Below are 14467 nucleotides of genomic sequence, written 5' to 3'. Positions count from 1 at the left end.
GGGGACTGCGTCTATCAAGAAGCAGTGTGCGTAGTGGATAAAGCCCGGGCCTGAGAGTCAGAAGGACCTGGCTTCTAAACTCTGCCACTTGTCTGCTGTACCACCTTGGACGAGTCACTTTACTTCTCTGTGCCTCAGTTCCCTCAACTGTTAAATGGGGATTAAGACTGTGAGCCCCTTGTGGGTCATGGGCTGTGCCCAACCTGATTACCTTGTATCTATCCCAGGGCTTAGAACCGTGCCTGGCATATAATAAGCACTTAATGAGTAGCATAAAAAAACCTCAGTTATATTGTATTCTCCAAAGTACTTAGTACAGTCCTCTGCACACAGAATGCGCTCAACAAATACCACTGATTGATGGATCCATCGATGGATGCTCCCGGGCCTCGTCTGATGCTCTAGAGTGTTCGAGGACCAGCCCCCTTGGATGATGATTATCACTGAGATTTTTTTCAACCGCCCTAGTTCTAGCCAAAATTTTCCCTCCAGCATGACTTCCTGCTCTCACCTCCGTCATCCACCTCCTCTCCCTGCCTCTCCACCCCTCTCTCCACCTCTCCACCCTCTGCAAGTGATACGGCTCTCGGGCCCGGAGCGTTTCGCTGCGATTCACTCAGAGGTTTGAACCCTAAAGAAAGGTGGGGCAGAGGCCCAGATTAAGAAGACTAACATCCAGCCTCATGTTGCACTGAATGAACCTGGGGGGATTGCCCCACTCAGTCACTCAGCAGTATTTACTGAGCACCTACTGTGTGCAGGGCACTGTATTAAGTACTTGAGAGGGTACCATTGAGGTAAAAGACATGGTCCCTGCCTTCAAAGAGCTTTTGGTCCAGTGGGGGAGGTACACATAATAATTTTCAGGTACAAGGAAGAAGAAACTGAAACACTGGTTCGATGAATGAATAAGTGCTTAAATAGTAGGGTATGTAAATCGGCATATTCAAAAGCACTACTTCTGATAGTGCTGATTTAGTTGTTGGGAGACTATACAATGGGAGATGAAAAATTTAATCTGTGAAGGATTCCACCTATTACGTTCACTAGGGCAGAAAGAAAGAAGCAGCATGGCCAAGTGGTTAGAGCGTGGACCTGAGAGCCCAAAGGACAGCCATTCTAATCTCAGCTCTGCCACTTGTCAGCTGCGTGACTTTGGGCAAGTCACTCAACTTCTCTGTGCCTCAGTTCCCTTATCTGTAAAATGAAGATTAAGACTGTGAGCCCCATTTGGGACATGGATTGTGTTTAACTGAATTGTCTTGAATTTACCCCAGGGCTTTAGTACAGTGGTTGGCACATAGTGAGCGCTTAACAAATGTCATCAAAAGAAAATACAACAGCAACAAAAACCATTGCTTGACACATAACGAAGTGCTTAATTAATAACATTAAAGGGGAGAGAGAGAGAGCGAGAGTGAGTCCCTTCGTCTTGAAATCTGTGATTTCTTCCTCCTACCAGACCCCATAGCCGATGGTATTTATACTCAGTGACCAAAGCCAGTGGCTTACAAATGCCAGCTGGGGAGAGTACAACGTAACAATAAACAGGCACATTCAATATAGATAGAATTCTAGATAGGCAGACGTTCTAAATAGACATTCTAGATACAGAGAGGTTTGCCCTCTCTTTCCTTTCCATTTGATACAGAATACTGAATCCAGACTGCTGCAGATCCCCTGGCCTGAGACTTTCATGCCCCTGTGACATTGGAAATACAATCCCAGTAGATAGAGCACAGGCCTGGGAGTCAGAAGGACCTGGGTCCTAATCCCGGCTCCACCCCTTGTCTGCTTTGTGACCTTGGTTAAGTCATTTTACTTCTCTGTGCCTCAGTTGCCTCATCTGGAAAATGGAGATTGAGACTGTGAGCCCACGTGGGACAAGGGACTGCGTCTAACCTGATTTGCTCGTATCCATGCCAGCGCTTAGTACAGTGCCTGGCCCATAGTAAGCGCTTAACAAATACCATAATTATTATTATGACGCTGAGTGGGAGAGATGGATGGGTAATAATAATATTAATAATAATAATAAGATTTATTAAGCCCTCACTATAGGTCAACCACTGTTCTAAGCGGTGGGGTAGATGCAATCAGACACAATCCCTGTCCCACATGGGGGTAAAGCAGTGAACATGGTGCCGTGAACTTCAGCGGTACCATCCCACTCCCCAAATCTTACTCCCTTTCGTGTCACCCTGACTTGCTTCTTTTATTCATCCCCTCTCCCAGTCCCACAGCACCTACGTTTATAATGATAATTTGTTTGCCTTTATTAATACCCATCTCCCTCTCTGGACAGTAAGCTCGTTGTGGACGGGGAATGTGCGTGTCTATTGTTATGTTGTACTCTCCCAAGTGCTTAATACAGTGTTGTGCACACAGTGAGTGCTCGGTAAATACGATTGACTGACTGACTGACTGACTGACTGACTGGCAAATCAGCCCACTGCTCAGGAGGGATGTTCTGCTCCAATGCAGGTAGAGTAAGGCAAAGAAATTTATAATCACTTCATTCATTCATTGAATCAAATTTATTGAGTGCTTACTGTGTGCAGAGCACTGTACTAAGCACTTGGAAAGTACAATTCAGCAACAAATAGAGATGATTCATCATCAGTGGTATCTATTAAGCATTTACTCTGTGCAGAGCACTGTACTAAGCCCTTGGAGAGGACGATACAAACTCCCCAGGAGTCTTCCCCCGACCAACTGAGGAACCGGATTTACTAGTTCCCCCATTATAAACTCTTTGAGCAACAGAAACCTATCTTGTGCTTCTGCTCTATTTTCCCAAGTGCTTAGTACAGTACATTGCAATCAGTGTGAGTTCAATAAATGTCATTCCCACTCCTCCCGTCCAATTCTCCAGCACTAAGAAGAGTGAGGAAAGAGCTCAGGGATATTTTAGAGTGAGTCAGAGAGTGAGAGGGAGCTGGCTGCAGCCAATACTATCCATCACTCTAACCTTTTCATCTGTGGCCTAGAAGAAAGAGTACGGGCCTGGGAGTTGGAGAACCAGGGCTCGCTTGATGCGCGACCTTGGCCAAGTCACTTCACTTTTCTGAGCCTCCATTTCCTCATCTGGAAAATACCTATTCTCCTTCCTAGTTGGACAGTGATCCCTTTGTGGGACAGGGACTGGGTCTGACTTGACTACCTGGTATTCACCCCAGCAATAATAATAATTGTCGTATTTGTTAAGCACGTACTATAATAATAATGTTGGTATTTGTTAAGCGCTTACTATGTGCCGAGCACTGTTCTAAGCGCTGGGGTAGACACAGGGGAAGCAGGTTGTCCCACGTGGGGCTCACAGTCTTAATCCCCATTTTACAGATGAGGGAACTGAGGCACAGAGAAGTTAAGTGACTATGGGCCGGGCACTGTACTAAGCGCTGAGTGGATGCAAGCAAATCCGGTTGAACACAGTCCCCGTCCCACATGGGGCTCACAGTCTTAATCCCCATTTTCCAGATGAGGTAACTGAGGCACAGGGAAGTTGTGACTTGCCTGAGTTGACACAGCAGACTTGAGTCCGAGCCAGGATTAGAACCCAGGTCCTTGTGACTCCCAGGCCCGTGCTCTATCCACTTGGACCTGCTTAGTACAGGAGTCGGCCTATCACTCAAAACTCTCTATTAGAATTATCATCGATAGCAATTATTATTATTAGCAACAGTAATAATTCATCTCCAACTTCTAAAGGTGACTATAGCTAGAATGGAACGGAGCAAATCTGCACGAGGGGGATGGTACCAAATGCCTATTTCAGGATAAATAATGAAGGTTTTCACTGTTGTCATTGCCCAGGGAGAATTTCGTGAGGCATTGGCAGTGAATTCAAAAGTAAGGACTTTCCTTGGCACACTGAGTCCAGACTCTTTTCCTCTTTCAAATGATATCCCATGCCGCCTTGATGCCAATTAATAATCAAGGTAAGAAGTGAGAAAACGGAAAGAGAAGGAATTGATTTCATGTAACAAAAGCCAAATCATTAGTCTAAAATTGGGAAGCCCAGTTTTCAAGCTTTATTTCGTCGAGGAAGGAAATCATGAAAAAGTATTTTAGGCAGAATAAACTGGGGGTGGAGAGGAAAGATGAGACGCTCTATCTTCATAAAATGATTATTTCAAACGCATTGTTTCTGAAAAGACTGCGAATAAAGAACTCAGAATGTTCATAAAGTTAGGATCAAATCCTTACTTACCCAAAAGGCATCTTTGAACTGCAGCTGGGTCATTCTCGGTGAGGAGAAATGTTATAATCCTTCGACAGGTCTCTCCCACAGATAGAGAGCAGCAGACCTCAGCTCTGCCGTTGTTCTTGCTACACTCTGAAGAAAGTTGGAAGTGATTCACTTCTCAACTCAGTAAGGTGCTGGTGAATCGGTCTGTCGTCGTCGTTCCTCTGGGCAGGAAATCCAGAGTCCCGCAAGGTCTGTCGAAGTCCAGAGTGAACTACTGAAGTTCTTTGAAAAATGTTTGAACCTGTTTTGCCTTTTGGCTCGAGCCGTCAGACTGAAATGAGGAAGCGGAGATGTCAAATGATGTAAGGGTCCCTGCCCTGCCCTGCCCGGTCTGTGTATGTGAGTTGCTGGCAGGAAAAAAAAAAAACACACACACACAAAAACCTGTCCAGAGACCAACTCTCCCCAAAATGAGCAAACCAGCAAAATAGAATGAAGCAAAAGGACAAAAAGACAAGCTTTCACCTTAGAGAGATTTGGCCATTAGATTTATGCAACCCGTCCCTCAACGGTGTTACGTTTGAATAGCAGAAATACACACACACACACACACACACACACACACACACACAGAGGAAGTATTGCTGCCGAGATAGACTCTGTAACCGAATGCTTTCAGGTCCTAACTGAGTCAGGGAAATAAGCAGCGCCTTCCTCCTCCACCCTGAACTGCCATCTGTTTGCATGAAAAACCCTACCAGCAGAGTCAAAGAGAAAAACTTAGTGGTGAGCAAGGACTTGTCCTGTGCCCTTGCTGATAACAACTCTATGTAAGGAATTTGAAAATGTGATGATTTAGTAAAATGATCAGTACCAAGAAGCAGTGTTGCAGGTCAAAAGTCCAGTCAGCTGAGAGGGAGCGGGGAAGGAGGGAAGATCCTCCAAATAATAATGATAATTATGATATTTGTAAAGCGCTTATTATGTGCCAGGCACTGTACTGACCGCTGGGAGAAGCAGCGTGGCCTAGCGGGTAGATGGCAGGCCTGGGAGTCAGAAGGACCTGGATTCTAATCCTGCTTCTACCACTTGTCTGCTGTGTGGCCTTGCACAAGTCACTTAACTTCTCTGAGCCTCGGCCACCTCATCTGTAAAATGGAGATTAAGACTGTGAACCCTAAGAGGGACAGGGACTGTGTCCAACCCGATTTGCTTGTATCCACCCCAGTGCTTAGAACAATGCCTGGTACATAGTAAGCACATAGCAAACATGAAGATTGTTATTATTTTACAAGCAAATCGGATTGGACGCCGTAAAAACTAAAGCCAAGCTCCCGGTCGGACTGGGTAGGGTAGTTTGGGGAAGGAGAAACGTGGGTGTTTCGCAAAGCAGAGGAACTGGGGACAGAACTGTGGGGAGGGACAGAGGGCATTTTCCTCCCCTGAGACCCCAACGTTACTGCAGGCTATAAAAACCCCGCCCCTCTAGACTGTAAACTCATTGTGAACAGGAAAGGGGTCTACCAATCCCGCCGTATTGTCCTCTCCCTAGCACTTAGTACACTTCTCTGCCCATAGTAAGCACTCAATAAATACCATCGATTGAATGAATATAAAAAGGGGGCTGCTCTTTGGAGGCTGCAAGTATTTGCTGGGGACATCAGAAATAACAATAATAATAATTATATTTTTAAAGTGCTTACTATGTGCCAGGCACTCTTCTAAACACTGGGAAGATACGAGGTAATTGGGTGGGACACAGTCCCTGTTCCACATGGGGCTCATAGTTTTAATCCCCATTTTTTACAAAAGAGAGAACTGAGGCACAGAGAAGTAAAGCGACACAAAACAACAAGGTCACACAATAGACAGGTGGCGGAACCAGGATTAGAATACATGTCCTTCTGACTCCCAGGCCTGTGTTCTAGCCACTGAGCCACGCTTCTTCTCCAGGGAGTGGGTGGGGAGTGGTTTGGAAGTTGCTTTGAAAAGTGTTTACCCTCTGCTCTGTGGCCTGAAATTTTGGTTGAATCTGCAACTCCTCTTAATCAATCAGTGGTATTTATTCAGTGCTTACTATGTGGAGAGCTTAGTCAGGGAAGGCCTCTTGGAGGTGATTGGCCTTCAGTAAGGGTTTGAAGGGGGGAGAGAAACCATCTGTCGGATTTGAGGAGGGAGGGCGTTCCAGGAAAGAGGCAGGACGTGGGTGAGAGGTCGGCAGCGAGAAAGATGAGATGGAGGTACAGTGAGAAGGTTAGCGTTAGAGGAGCAAAGTGTGTGGGCTGGGTTGAAGTAGGAGAGTAGTGAGGAGAGGTAGGAGGGGACAAGATGATTGAGTGCTTTGAAGCAAATGCTGAGGAGTTTTTATTTGATACAGTGGTGGATAGGCAACCACTGGAGTTTCTTGAGGAGAGAGGAAACGTGGCCTGAACATCTTTGTAGAAAATTGATCTGGGCAGCAGACAGAGCTATGGACTTCAGTGGGGAGAGATAGGAGGCTGGGAGGTCAGCAAGAAGGCTGATGCAGTAATCAAAGTGGGTTAGGATAAGTGATTGTATTAACATGGTAACAGTCTGGATTTAGAGGAAAGGGCGGATTTTAGTGATGTTGTGAAGGTCGAACCAACAGGATTTAGTGATTGACTCTGTGGGTTGAATGAGAGAAAGGAGTCAAGGATAACGCCAAAGTTACAGTCTCATGAGACAGGAAGGATGGTGGTACCATTTACAGTGATGGGAAAGTGAGGCGGAGGACAGGGTTTCGGTGGGAAGATAAAGGAGATCTGTTTTGGACATGTTAAGTTTGAGGTAATGGCGGGACATCCATGAAGAAATGTCTTGAAGGCAGGAAGAATTGAGAGACTGAGGAGAGGGAGCGAGATCAGGTCAGGAGATGTAAATTTGAGGTAGATAGAGGTAATAGTTAAAGCCATGGGAACAAATGAGTTTGTCAAGGAGTAGGTGTAGATGGAGAATAGAAGTGGACTCAGAACTCAACCCTGAGGGACACCCACAGTTAGGGAGTGGGGGGCAGAGGAGGAGCCCGAAAAAGAAACTGAGAATGAACGGTGAGAGGCATGAGGAGAATCAGGAGATGACAGTGTCAGTGAAGCCGAGGTTGGATAATGTTTCCAGGACAAGTGGGTGGTAGACAGTGTCTAAGGCAGCTGAGAGGACCAAGAGGATTAGGATGGAATAGAGGCCGTTGGATTTGGCAAGAAGATCATTTGTAACCTTTGAGAGGGTGGTTTCTGTTCAGTGAAGGGAACGGAAGCCAGATTGAAGGGGGTTGAGGAGAGAATTGGAGGAGAGGAACTTGAGACAGCGGGAGTAGACGAGTCGCTCAAGGAGTTTGGTGAAGAATGGTAGGAGGGATATGGGGCCATAGCTGAAGGGAGCCGTGGGTAAAGGGAGGGGTTTTTTAGGATAGGGGAGACTTGGGCTTGTTTGAAAGCAGTGGGGAAGAAGCCTTTGGAAAGTGAACACTTAAAGATGGCAGTTAGGGAGGGAAGAAAGGAGGGGGCAAGTGTTTTGATAAAGTGTGAGGGATGGGGAGAAAAGTGGGCGCACTGTTTGGGGGAGGGGGAAGACTGGTCTGAGACCACCCCTCCCCCAGCATCCAAAGTGTCCATCCGGTCCTAGGGGTTGAGGTGAGGTAAACTGCTCTGCTTCTCCCTCTCACTAAAGAAGACCCCGACTCAAGTATTCCTTAATGCCAGGGTAAGTGCCAGGAATGATTCCCAGTCAGACCCAGAGACACTCTGTAAGGCTCAGACCCTTGATATTAGAGCTACCTGGGATCTCTGTTTAACAGGGAAATACATGGAATGAAAAAACATTAAATGGAATCTTCCAAACCAAAGCTTTCTGATTTTTTTTTAATCATGGGGAAATGCCACAGATTTCTCTGTGGAGCCAACAAGTCATTTTTTTTCCATTTGTAGGTCATTTTGTAGTTTCAAAGTCTGTAGTTCTCCAGGGTTTAGTGCTAAACCCAACTGTTTGCTTGAAGGAGGAAGATGAACCTGAAAGTCCTCTTGGGGGTGGCTACGAAAGTTATCAATTTGTTTTCACGTGTCAATTGGATGTTTGTCTGTGCATATACCAAGACATGCAGCCGTGAGCAAATAGCAAATTTATCTATCAGGCAGACCTAGTGGAAACAGCACAGTCCTGAGAATCAGGATGCATGTGTTCTAATCCCGTCTCTGTCACTTGCCTGCTGAGTGACCTTGAGCAAGTCTCTTAACTTCCTCATCTGTAAAAATGGAGATAAGATACCATTCTCCCTCCTCCTTAGACTGTGAGCCCCATGTGGGACAAGAGCTGAGTACAATCTGATTGTATTGTGTTCATTCATTCATTCAATCGTATTTACTGAGTGGTTACTGTGTGCAGAGCACTGTACTAAGCGCCTGTGAGAGAACAATAAACAGACACACTGCCTGCCCACAGTGAGCTTACAGTCTAGAGGTGGGGAGACAGACATCAGTACAAATAAAAGTTACAGATATTTAGGTAAGTGCTGTGGGACTGGGGCGGTGGAAAGAACCAAGGGAGAAAGTCAGGGCGACGCAGAAGGGAGTGGGAGAAGATGCAATTAGGGGCTTAGTCTGGGAAGGCCTCATGGAGAAGATGTGCCTTCAATAAGGCTTTGAAGCGGGGGAGAGTAATTGTCTGTCAGGTATTGTATGTACTCCAGCCCTCGGTACAGCACTTGGCATATAATCAGCATTTAGAAAATTCCACAATTATTATTATCATTACTATCGTTATCATTATTATTATTATTCTCGGCCACTTCTCGGCCAGTGTGGGAGAGGCCTGGCTACGGATTCTGTTCGGGGCAATCTTTCTGAATATGATCCTTGAGGTTCGGGGCCAAGTGTCCCACTTTTATTGTATGTAGCCAAGTCACAAGGTGACAAACACTGTGATCTGTATAGAGCAGGCCCTCCATAAACTCTGTTGATAACGATGCACTCAGTTTCACTGAAGTCTGGTGGAAAGCTAGTCAAATTTATGGAGTGCTTACTGTGTGAAGAGCACTGTACTAAGCCCTCGGGAGTGTACAGCGTAACAGAGTTGGGAGACATGTTCCCCGCCCATAATGGGGTGTTTACAGTAAGAGGGGAAGACAGACATTAAAAGGTCACGCAGCAGGCACGTGGCAGTGCCGGGATTAGAACCCAGGTCCTCTGACTCCTAGGCCCGTGTTTTTTCCACAAGACCACGCTGTTCTGGAAGCAGCTGAGGAAGTCTGAGCTAATCTTTCCCTCATAACGCATTGCTCCTCCTGTCCAGGGCTCAGGCTGCTGCTCTGACTTGTGAAAATGACCTAGCGGATTTTCCCCTAGATTGTAAATTCGTCGTGGGCAGGGACCAAGTGTGATGGGGGTGGTTCTTCCACTGCCCTTTCCTAGGCTCATAGTACAGAGCTTTGCCCTCAGCGCATGTTCAGTAAATGTCACTGACTGATTCACTGTGGGCTCAGCCCACGTTTCTCCACTCCTCAAGAACCTCCAGTGGTTGCCCACCCATCTCCACATCAAACAGAAACTCCGTACCATCGGGTTCAAAGCGCTCAATCACCTTACCCCCTCCTAGCCTACCTCACTGACTTCCTTTTGCAACCCAGAATGTTCCCTTCACTCATCTAGCACCCACCTACTCACTGTACCGCCGTCTCATCTATCTCACCGCCGACCCGTGTCCTGCCTCTGGCCTGGAACTCCCTCCCCCTACATCTCCGACAGACCACCACTCTCCCCACCTCCAAAGCCTTATTAATATCCCATCTCCAAGAGGCCTCTCCCCTCTGTGTTATCCTTGTACTTAGATTGGATGGCAGAGCGAATAGAGCACGGGCCTGGGCGTCAGAAGGTCGTGGGTTCTAATCCCTGCTCTGCCACTTGTCGGCCGTGCGACCTAGGGCAAGTCACTTAACTTCTCTGTGCCTCAGTTACTTTGTCTGTAAAATGGGGATTTAAGCTGTGGGACATGGACTGTGTCCAAAATGATGATTTTAAATAAATCCCAGAACCTAGTTCGGTGCTGGAATGTAGTAAATGCTTAACGAATACTGTAAAAAAATTCCTCCCTTCATTCGTTCATTCAGTCACATTTATTGAGCACTTACTGTGTGCTGAGCACTGTCCTAAGTGCTTGGGAGAGTACAAGAGAAGCAGTGTGGCTTAGTGGAAAGAGTGCAGGCTTGGGAGTCAGAGGACGCAAGTTTTAATTCCACCTATGCCACTTGTCTGCTGTGTGACCTTGGGCAAGTCACTTCACTTCTCTGAGCTTCAGTTATCTCATCTGTAAAATGGGGATTAAAAGTGTGAGCCCCATGTGGGACAACCCGATTACCCTGTATCTACTCCAGCACTTAGATTAGTGCTTGGCACATAGTAAGTGCTTAACAAATAGCATCATTACTATTATTATTACAATATAACAATAAACTGACAAATTCTCTGCCCACAGGTTTACAGTCTAGAGGGAGCTTCCTCCCTCTTCCTAGGCTGTGTGCCCCATGTGGGACAGGGATTATGTCTGACCTGATTAACTTGTATCTACCCTAGTGCTTAATTCAGTGCTTTGTACATAGTAAGCACTTAACAGCTTGATAATTATGATAACAATAATAATAAGAACTATAATTTTGGGCATCCTGCTCCTTGCTCAATTCCCTTTCCCCCATTCTCCAACCCCCTGCTGTTCTCCTCAGTCCACCTTTGCCAGAGCTCTGAAGTCCAGGGCACCAAGGAGGAGAAGGCCGAGGATCAGGAGCCAGAGATTCAGGGAAGCAGTGTGGCCTAGTGGAAAGAGCTCGGGCCTGGCACTCAGATGACCGGGGTTCTGATTGCGGCTTTGCCACTTGCCTGCTGTGTGACCTTGGACAAGTCACTTAGTTTCTCTGTGCCTCAGATTCCTTGTGGGACTGTAAGTTCCTTGTGGGAAGGAAACATGCCAACCAGCTCAGTTATATGGTACTCTCCTAAACACTTAGTACAGTGCTCTGCACACAAAAAGGGCTCGGTAAATACGATCGATTGATTGAGGGATTAAATACCTCTTCTCCTTACTCACTGTGAGCCCCATGTGGGACCTGATTATCTCGTATCTACCTTAGTGCTTAACACAGTGCTTGAAACATAGTGGACACTAACACATATTATCATTATTATTATTTTTATCATATCATTATTATTGCATCTCAGAGCTGCTGGGAAAGATTTTTTTTTAATGGTATTCATTAAGCTCTTACTATATACCAGACACTGGATTAAGCACTCGGGAAGATACGAGTTTATCGGGTCGGGCACAGTCCCTAATGGGACTCACCTACTTAATTCCCATTTTACAGATAAGGTGACTGAGCCAAGAGAAGCGAAATGATTTGCCCAAGGTCAAGCGGTAGAGCCGGAATTAGAATCCAGGTCCTTCTGACTCCCAGGCCCGTGCTCTATTCACTTGGTCACGCTGGGCCAGACCCAGCCAGGTTCCCTCCAAGGCCAGTGCACACTTACAGAAAAAAAGAAATTGCAGGGACTTTATGCAAAGTAACTCCTTTATGTAAAGTAACGTCATGCAAAGCAAAGTTCGGGGAACAGCATAGAAGACCTAGGATCTCTGCTTGTCACCTGAGGCACACTTTCAACAGGGTCTGCCTCCCTGGGCTCTTCTAAATACATTTCCTGGGGTTCTGCCGGAGAAGGTCAGGAGAAGAAACTGAGCCACCGAATGCTTTTCCCCAGGAAATCCCTGCCTCACTGCTCTGATTGACAGGACCCCGGACTGCAGATATTTGAGCACTGAGGCAAGGAGTCATTTGCATCCTCCCACCCTGTTCTGTATGGTATCATCTCATTAGGTTGAGCTGGCACAAAACTTTCTATATGAAGTCACCACATTAAGCTGGTTGCAAGTGGAGCGCTCTGAACTGTGTCATTGCAAAGGCAGTGGCATTTATCGAGCACTTACTGTTCGCAGAGCACCGTGTACTAAGTGCTCGGAAGAATACAACAGAATTGCTAGACACATTCCCTGCTCTCAAGGTACTTACGGTCTAGAGAGGGACACGGGTGTTAAAAGAAATCATGGCTACGCATGGGACTGAAGGAGGAGTGGATATCAAGTGCTTAAAAGAGTACAGATCCAAGAAGAGAAGCAGCGTGGCTCAGTGGAAAGAGCACGGGCTTAGGAGTCGGAGATCATGGGTTCGAATTCCGCCTCCGCCGCTTGTCAGCTGTGTGACTGTGGGCAAGTCACTTCACTTCTCTGTGCTTCAGTTACCTCATCTGTAAAATGGGGATGAAGACCGGGAGCCTCATGTGGGACAACCTGATGACCCTGTGTCTACCCCAGCGCTTAGAACCACATAGTAAGCACTTAACAAATATCAACATTATTAACCAAGGCATGGGCGATGCGGAAGAGAGAGGGAGTAGGGTAAATAAGGGCTTGGTCAGGGAGGAGATGTGATTTTAGATTAGAGAAGCAGCGTGGCTCAGTGGAAAGAGCATGGGCTTTGGAGTCAGAGATCATGGGTTCGAATCCCTGCTCTGCCACATGTCAGCTGTGTGACTTTGAGCGAGTCACTTAACTTCTCGGTGCCTCAGTTTACCTCATCTGTAAAATGGGGATTAAGACTGAGCCCCACGTGGGACAACCTGATTCCCCTGTGTCTACCCCAGCGCTTAGAACAATGCTCGGCACATAGTAAGCGCTTAACAAATACCAACATTATTATTATTTTACTAAGGCTTCGAAGGTGGGGATGATGGTGCACTGCCGCATAAGAAGTGGAAGGGAGCTCCAGGCCAGATAGACGAGATCGAGGTACAGTGAATAGGCTGACAATAGAGGACCACAGTGTGTGGACTGGATCGTAGTAGGCAATCAGCAAGGGGGTGAGCTGATTGAGTCCTTCAAGTCAATGGTAAGGAGTTTCTGTTTGATGCGAAAGTGGATGGGCACACACTGGAAGGTCGTGAGTCGTGGGACCATGGGGACTGAATTTTTTTTAGAAAAAGGATGCAGGTAGCTGACTGAGTTTATTCAAGGGGCACTCCTGGATATTGTGTTCTCCCCCCCCAGGTGCTTGTGAACACCGACACCATTTTCCACCTGGGCTGCTTTGAAATTCGTATTAATGATGATGACGATAACAGTAACAGTAATAATAATAGCCAAGCACTTACTCTGTGCCAAGCACTGTACTAAGCCCTGGAGTAGATACAAGATAATCACTTCAAACACAGTCCCTAACCCACATTGGGCTCATGTGATCTAGTGGATAGAACACGGGCCTGGGAGTCGGAAGGTCATGGGTTCTGATCCTGGCTCTGCCACTTGTCTGCTGTATGACCTTGGGTAAGTCACTTCACTTCTCTGCCTCAGTTACCTCATCAGTAAAATAGGGATTGAGACTGTGAACCCAACGTGGGACAGGGACTGTGTCCAACTCGATTTTCTTGTATTCCCCATCCCCCAGTGCTTAGTACAGTGTCTGGCATTCAATAGTATTTATTCAACGCTTACTAAGAAATAACACAAATATTGTTATTATGGGAAGTGGCAAGGCCTAATAGAAACAGCACAGGCCTCGGAGTCAGAAGGACCTGGATTCTAAACCTGGCTCTGCCACTTGTCCGCTGTGACCTTGGGCAAGTCGCTTCACTTCTCTGGGCCTCAGTTCCCTCATCTTTAAAATGGGGATTAAGACTGTGAGCCCAGTGTGGGACAGGGACTGTGTCCAGCCCGATTACCTTGTATCTATCCCAGCACTTAGCACTTAACAAATACCACTGTCATCATCATCATCTGAGAAGCAGCATGGCTTAGTGGATAGAGCAGGGCCTGGGAGTCAGAAGGTCATGAGTTCTATTCCAGACTCTGCCACTTGACTACTATATAGCCTTGGACAAGTCACTTTGCTTGTCTGTGCCTCAGTCACTTAATCTGTAAAAAGGGAATTAAGACTGTGAACCCTATGTGGGACAGGGACTGTGTCTAACCCGATTTGCTTGTATCCACCCGAGCGACTAGTACAGTGCCTGGCACATGGTAAGTACTTAACCCATACCAAAAAAATTAATTCAATTCAATTCCCCCTTAGCCTGAAAGTTGAGCTAAGATTCCCACATGCTTTCCCAAGCTGCCAGGTTGAGCAGACTTGACCCCTTCATTCCCACCTGCATACTTTTTCTCAGCACTTGATTCAGGGCTCTGCATGCAAAAAGTGCTTAAAAAATATTATTACTGTTACTCCCA

At 46.6% G+C, this 14467-nt stretch overlaps 1 protein-coding gene across 2 annotated transcripts in view; it reads right to left on the bottom strand.

The window, feature by feature from the left end:
- PSTPIP1 (proline-serine-threonine phosphatase interacting protein 1) overlaps positions 1–4912 on the bottom strand; it is a 99791-nt gene extending 94879 nt beyond the window's left edge. For both annotated transcript variants that reach the window (XM_029066297.2, XM_029066298.2), the window contains exon 1: positions 4214–4912. In XM_029066297.2, the coding sequence (XP_028922130.1) occupies positions 4214–4246 (33 nt within the window). In that variant the 5' untranslated portion in view covers positions 4247–4912. The remainder of the gene's footprint in view (positions 1–4213) is intronic.
- Positions 4913–14467: the final 9555 nt, after the last annotated feature.

Source organism: Ornithorhynchus anatinus, chromosome 5, assembly GCF_004115215.2.
Source record: "Ornithorhynchus anatinus isolate Pmale09 chromosome 5, mOrnAna1.pri.v4, whole genome shotgun sequence".
NCBI classification, from domain to species: domain Eukaryota; kingdom Metazoa; phylum Chordata; class Mammalia; order Monotremata; family Ornithorhynchidae; genus Ornithorhynchus; species Ornithorhynchus anatinus.
Note: the sequence above shows the minus strand (reverse complement) of the source record. Positions and strands in the feature narration are given on the sequence as shown.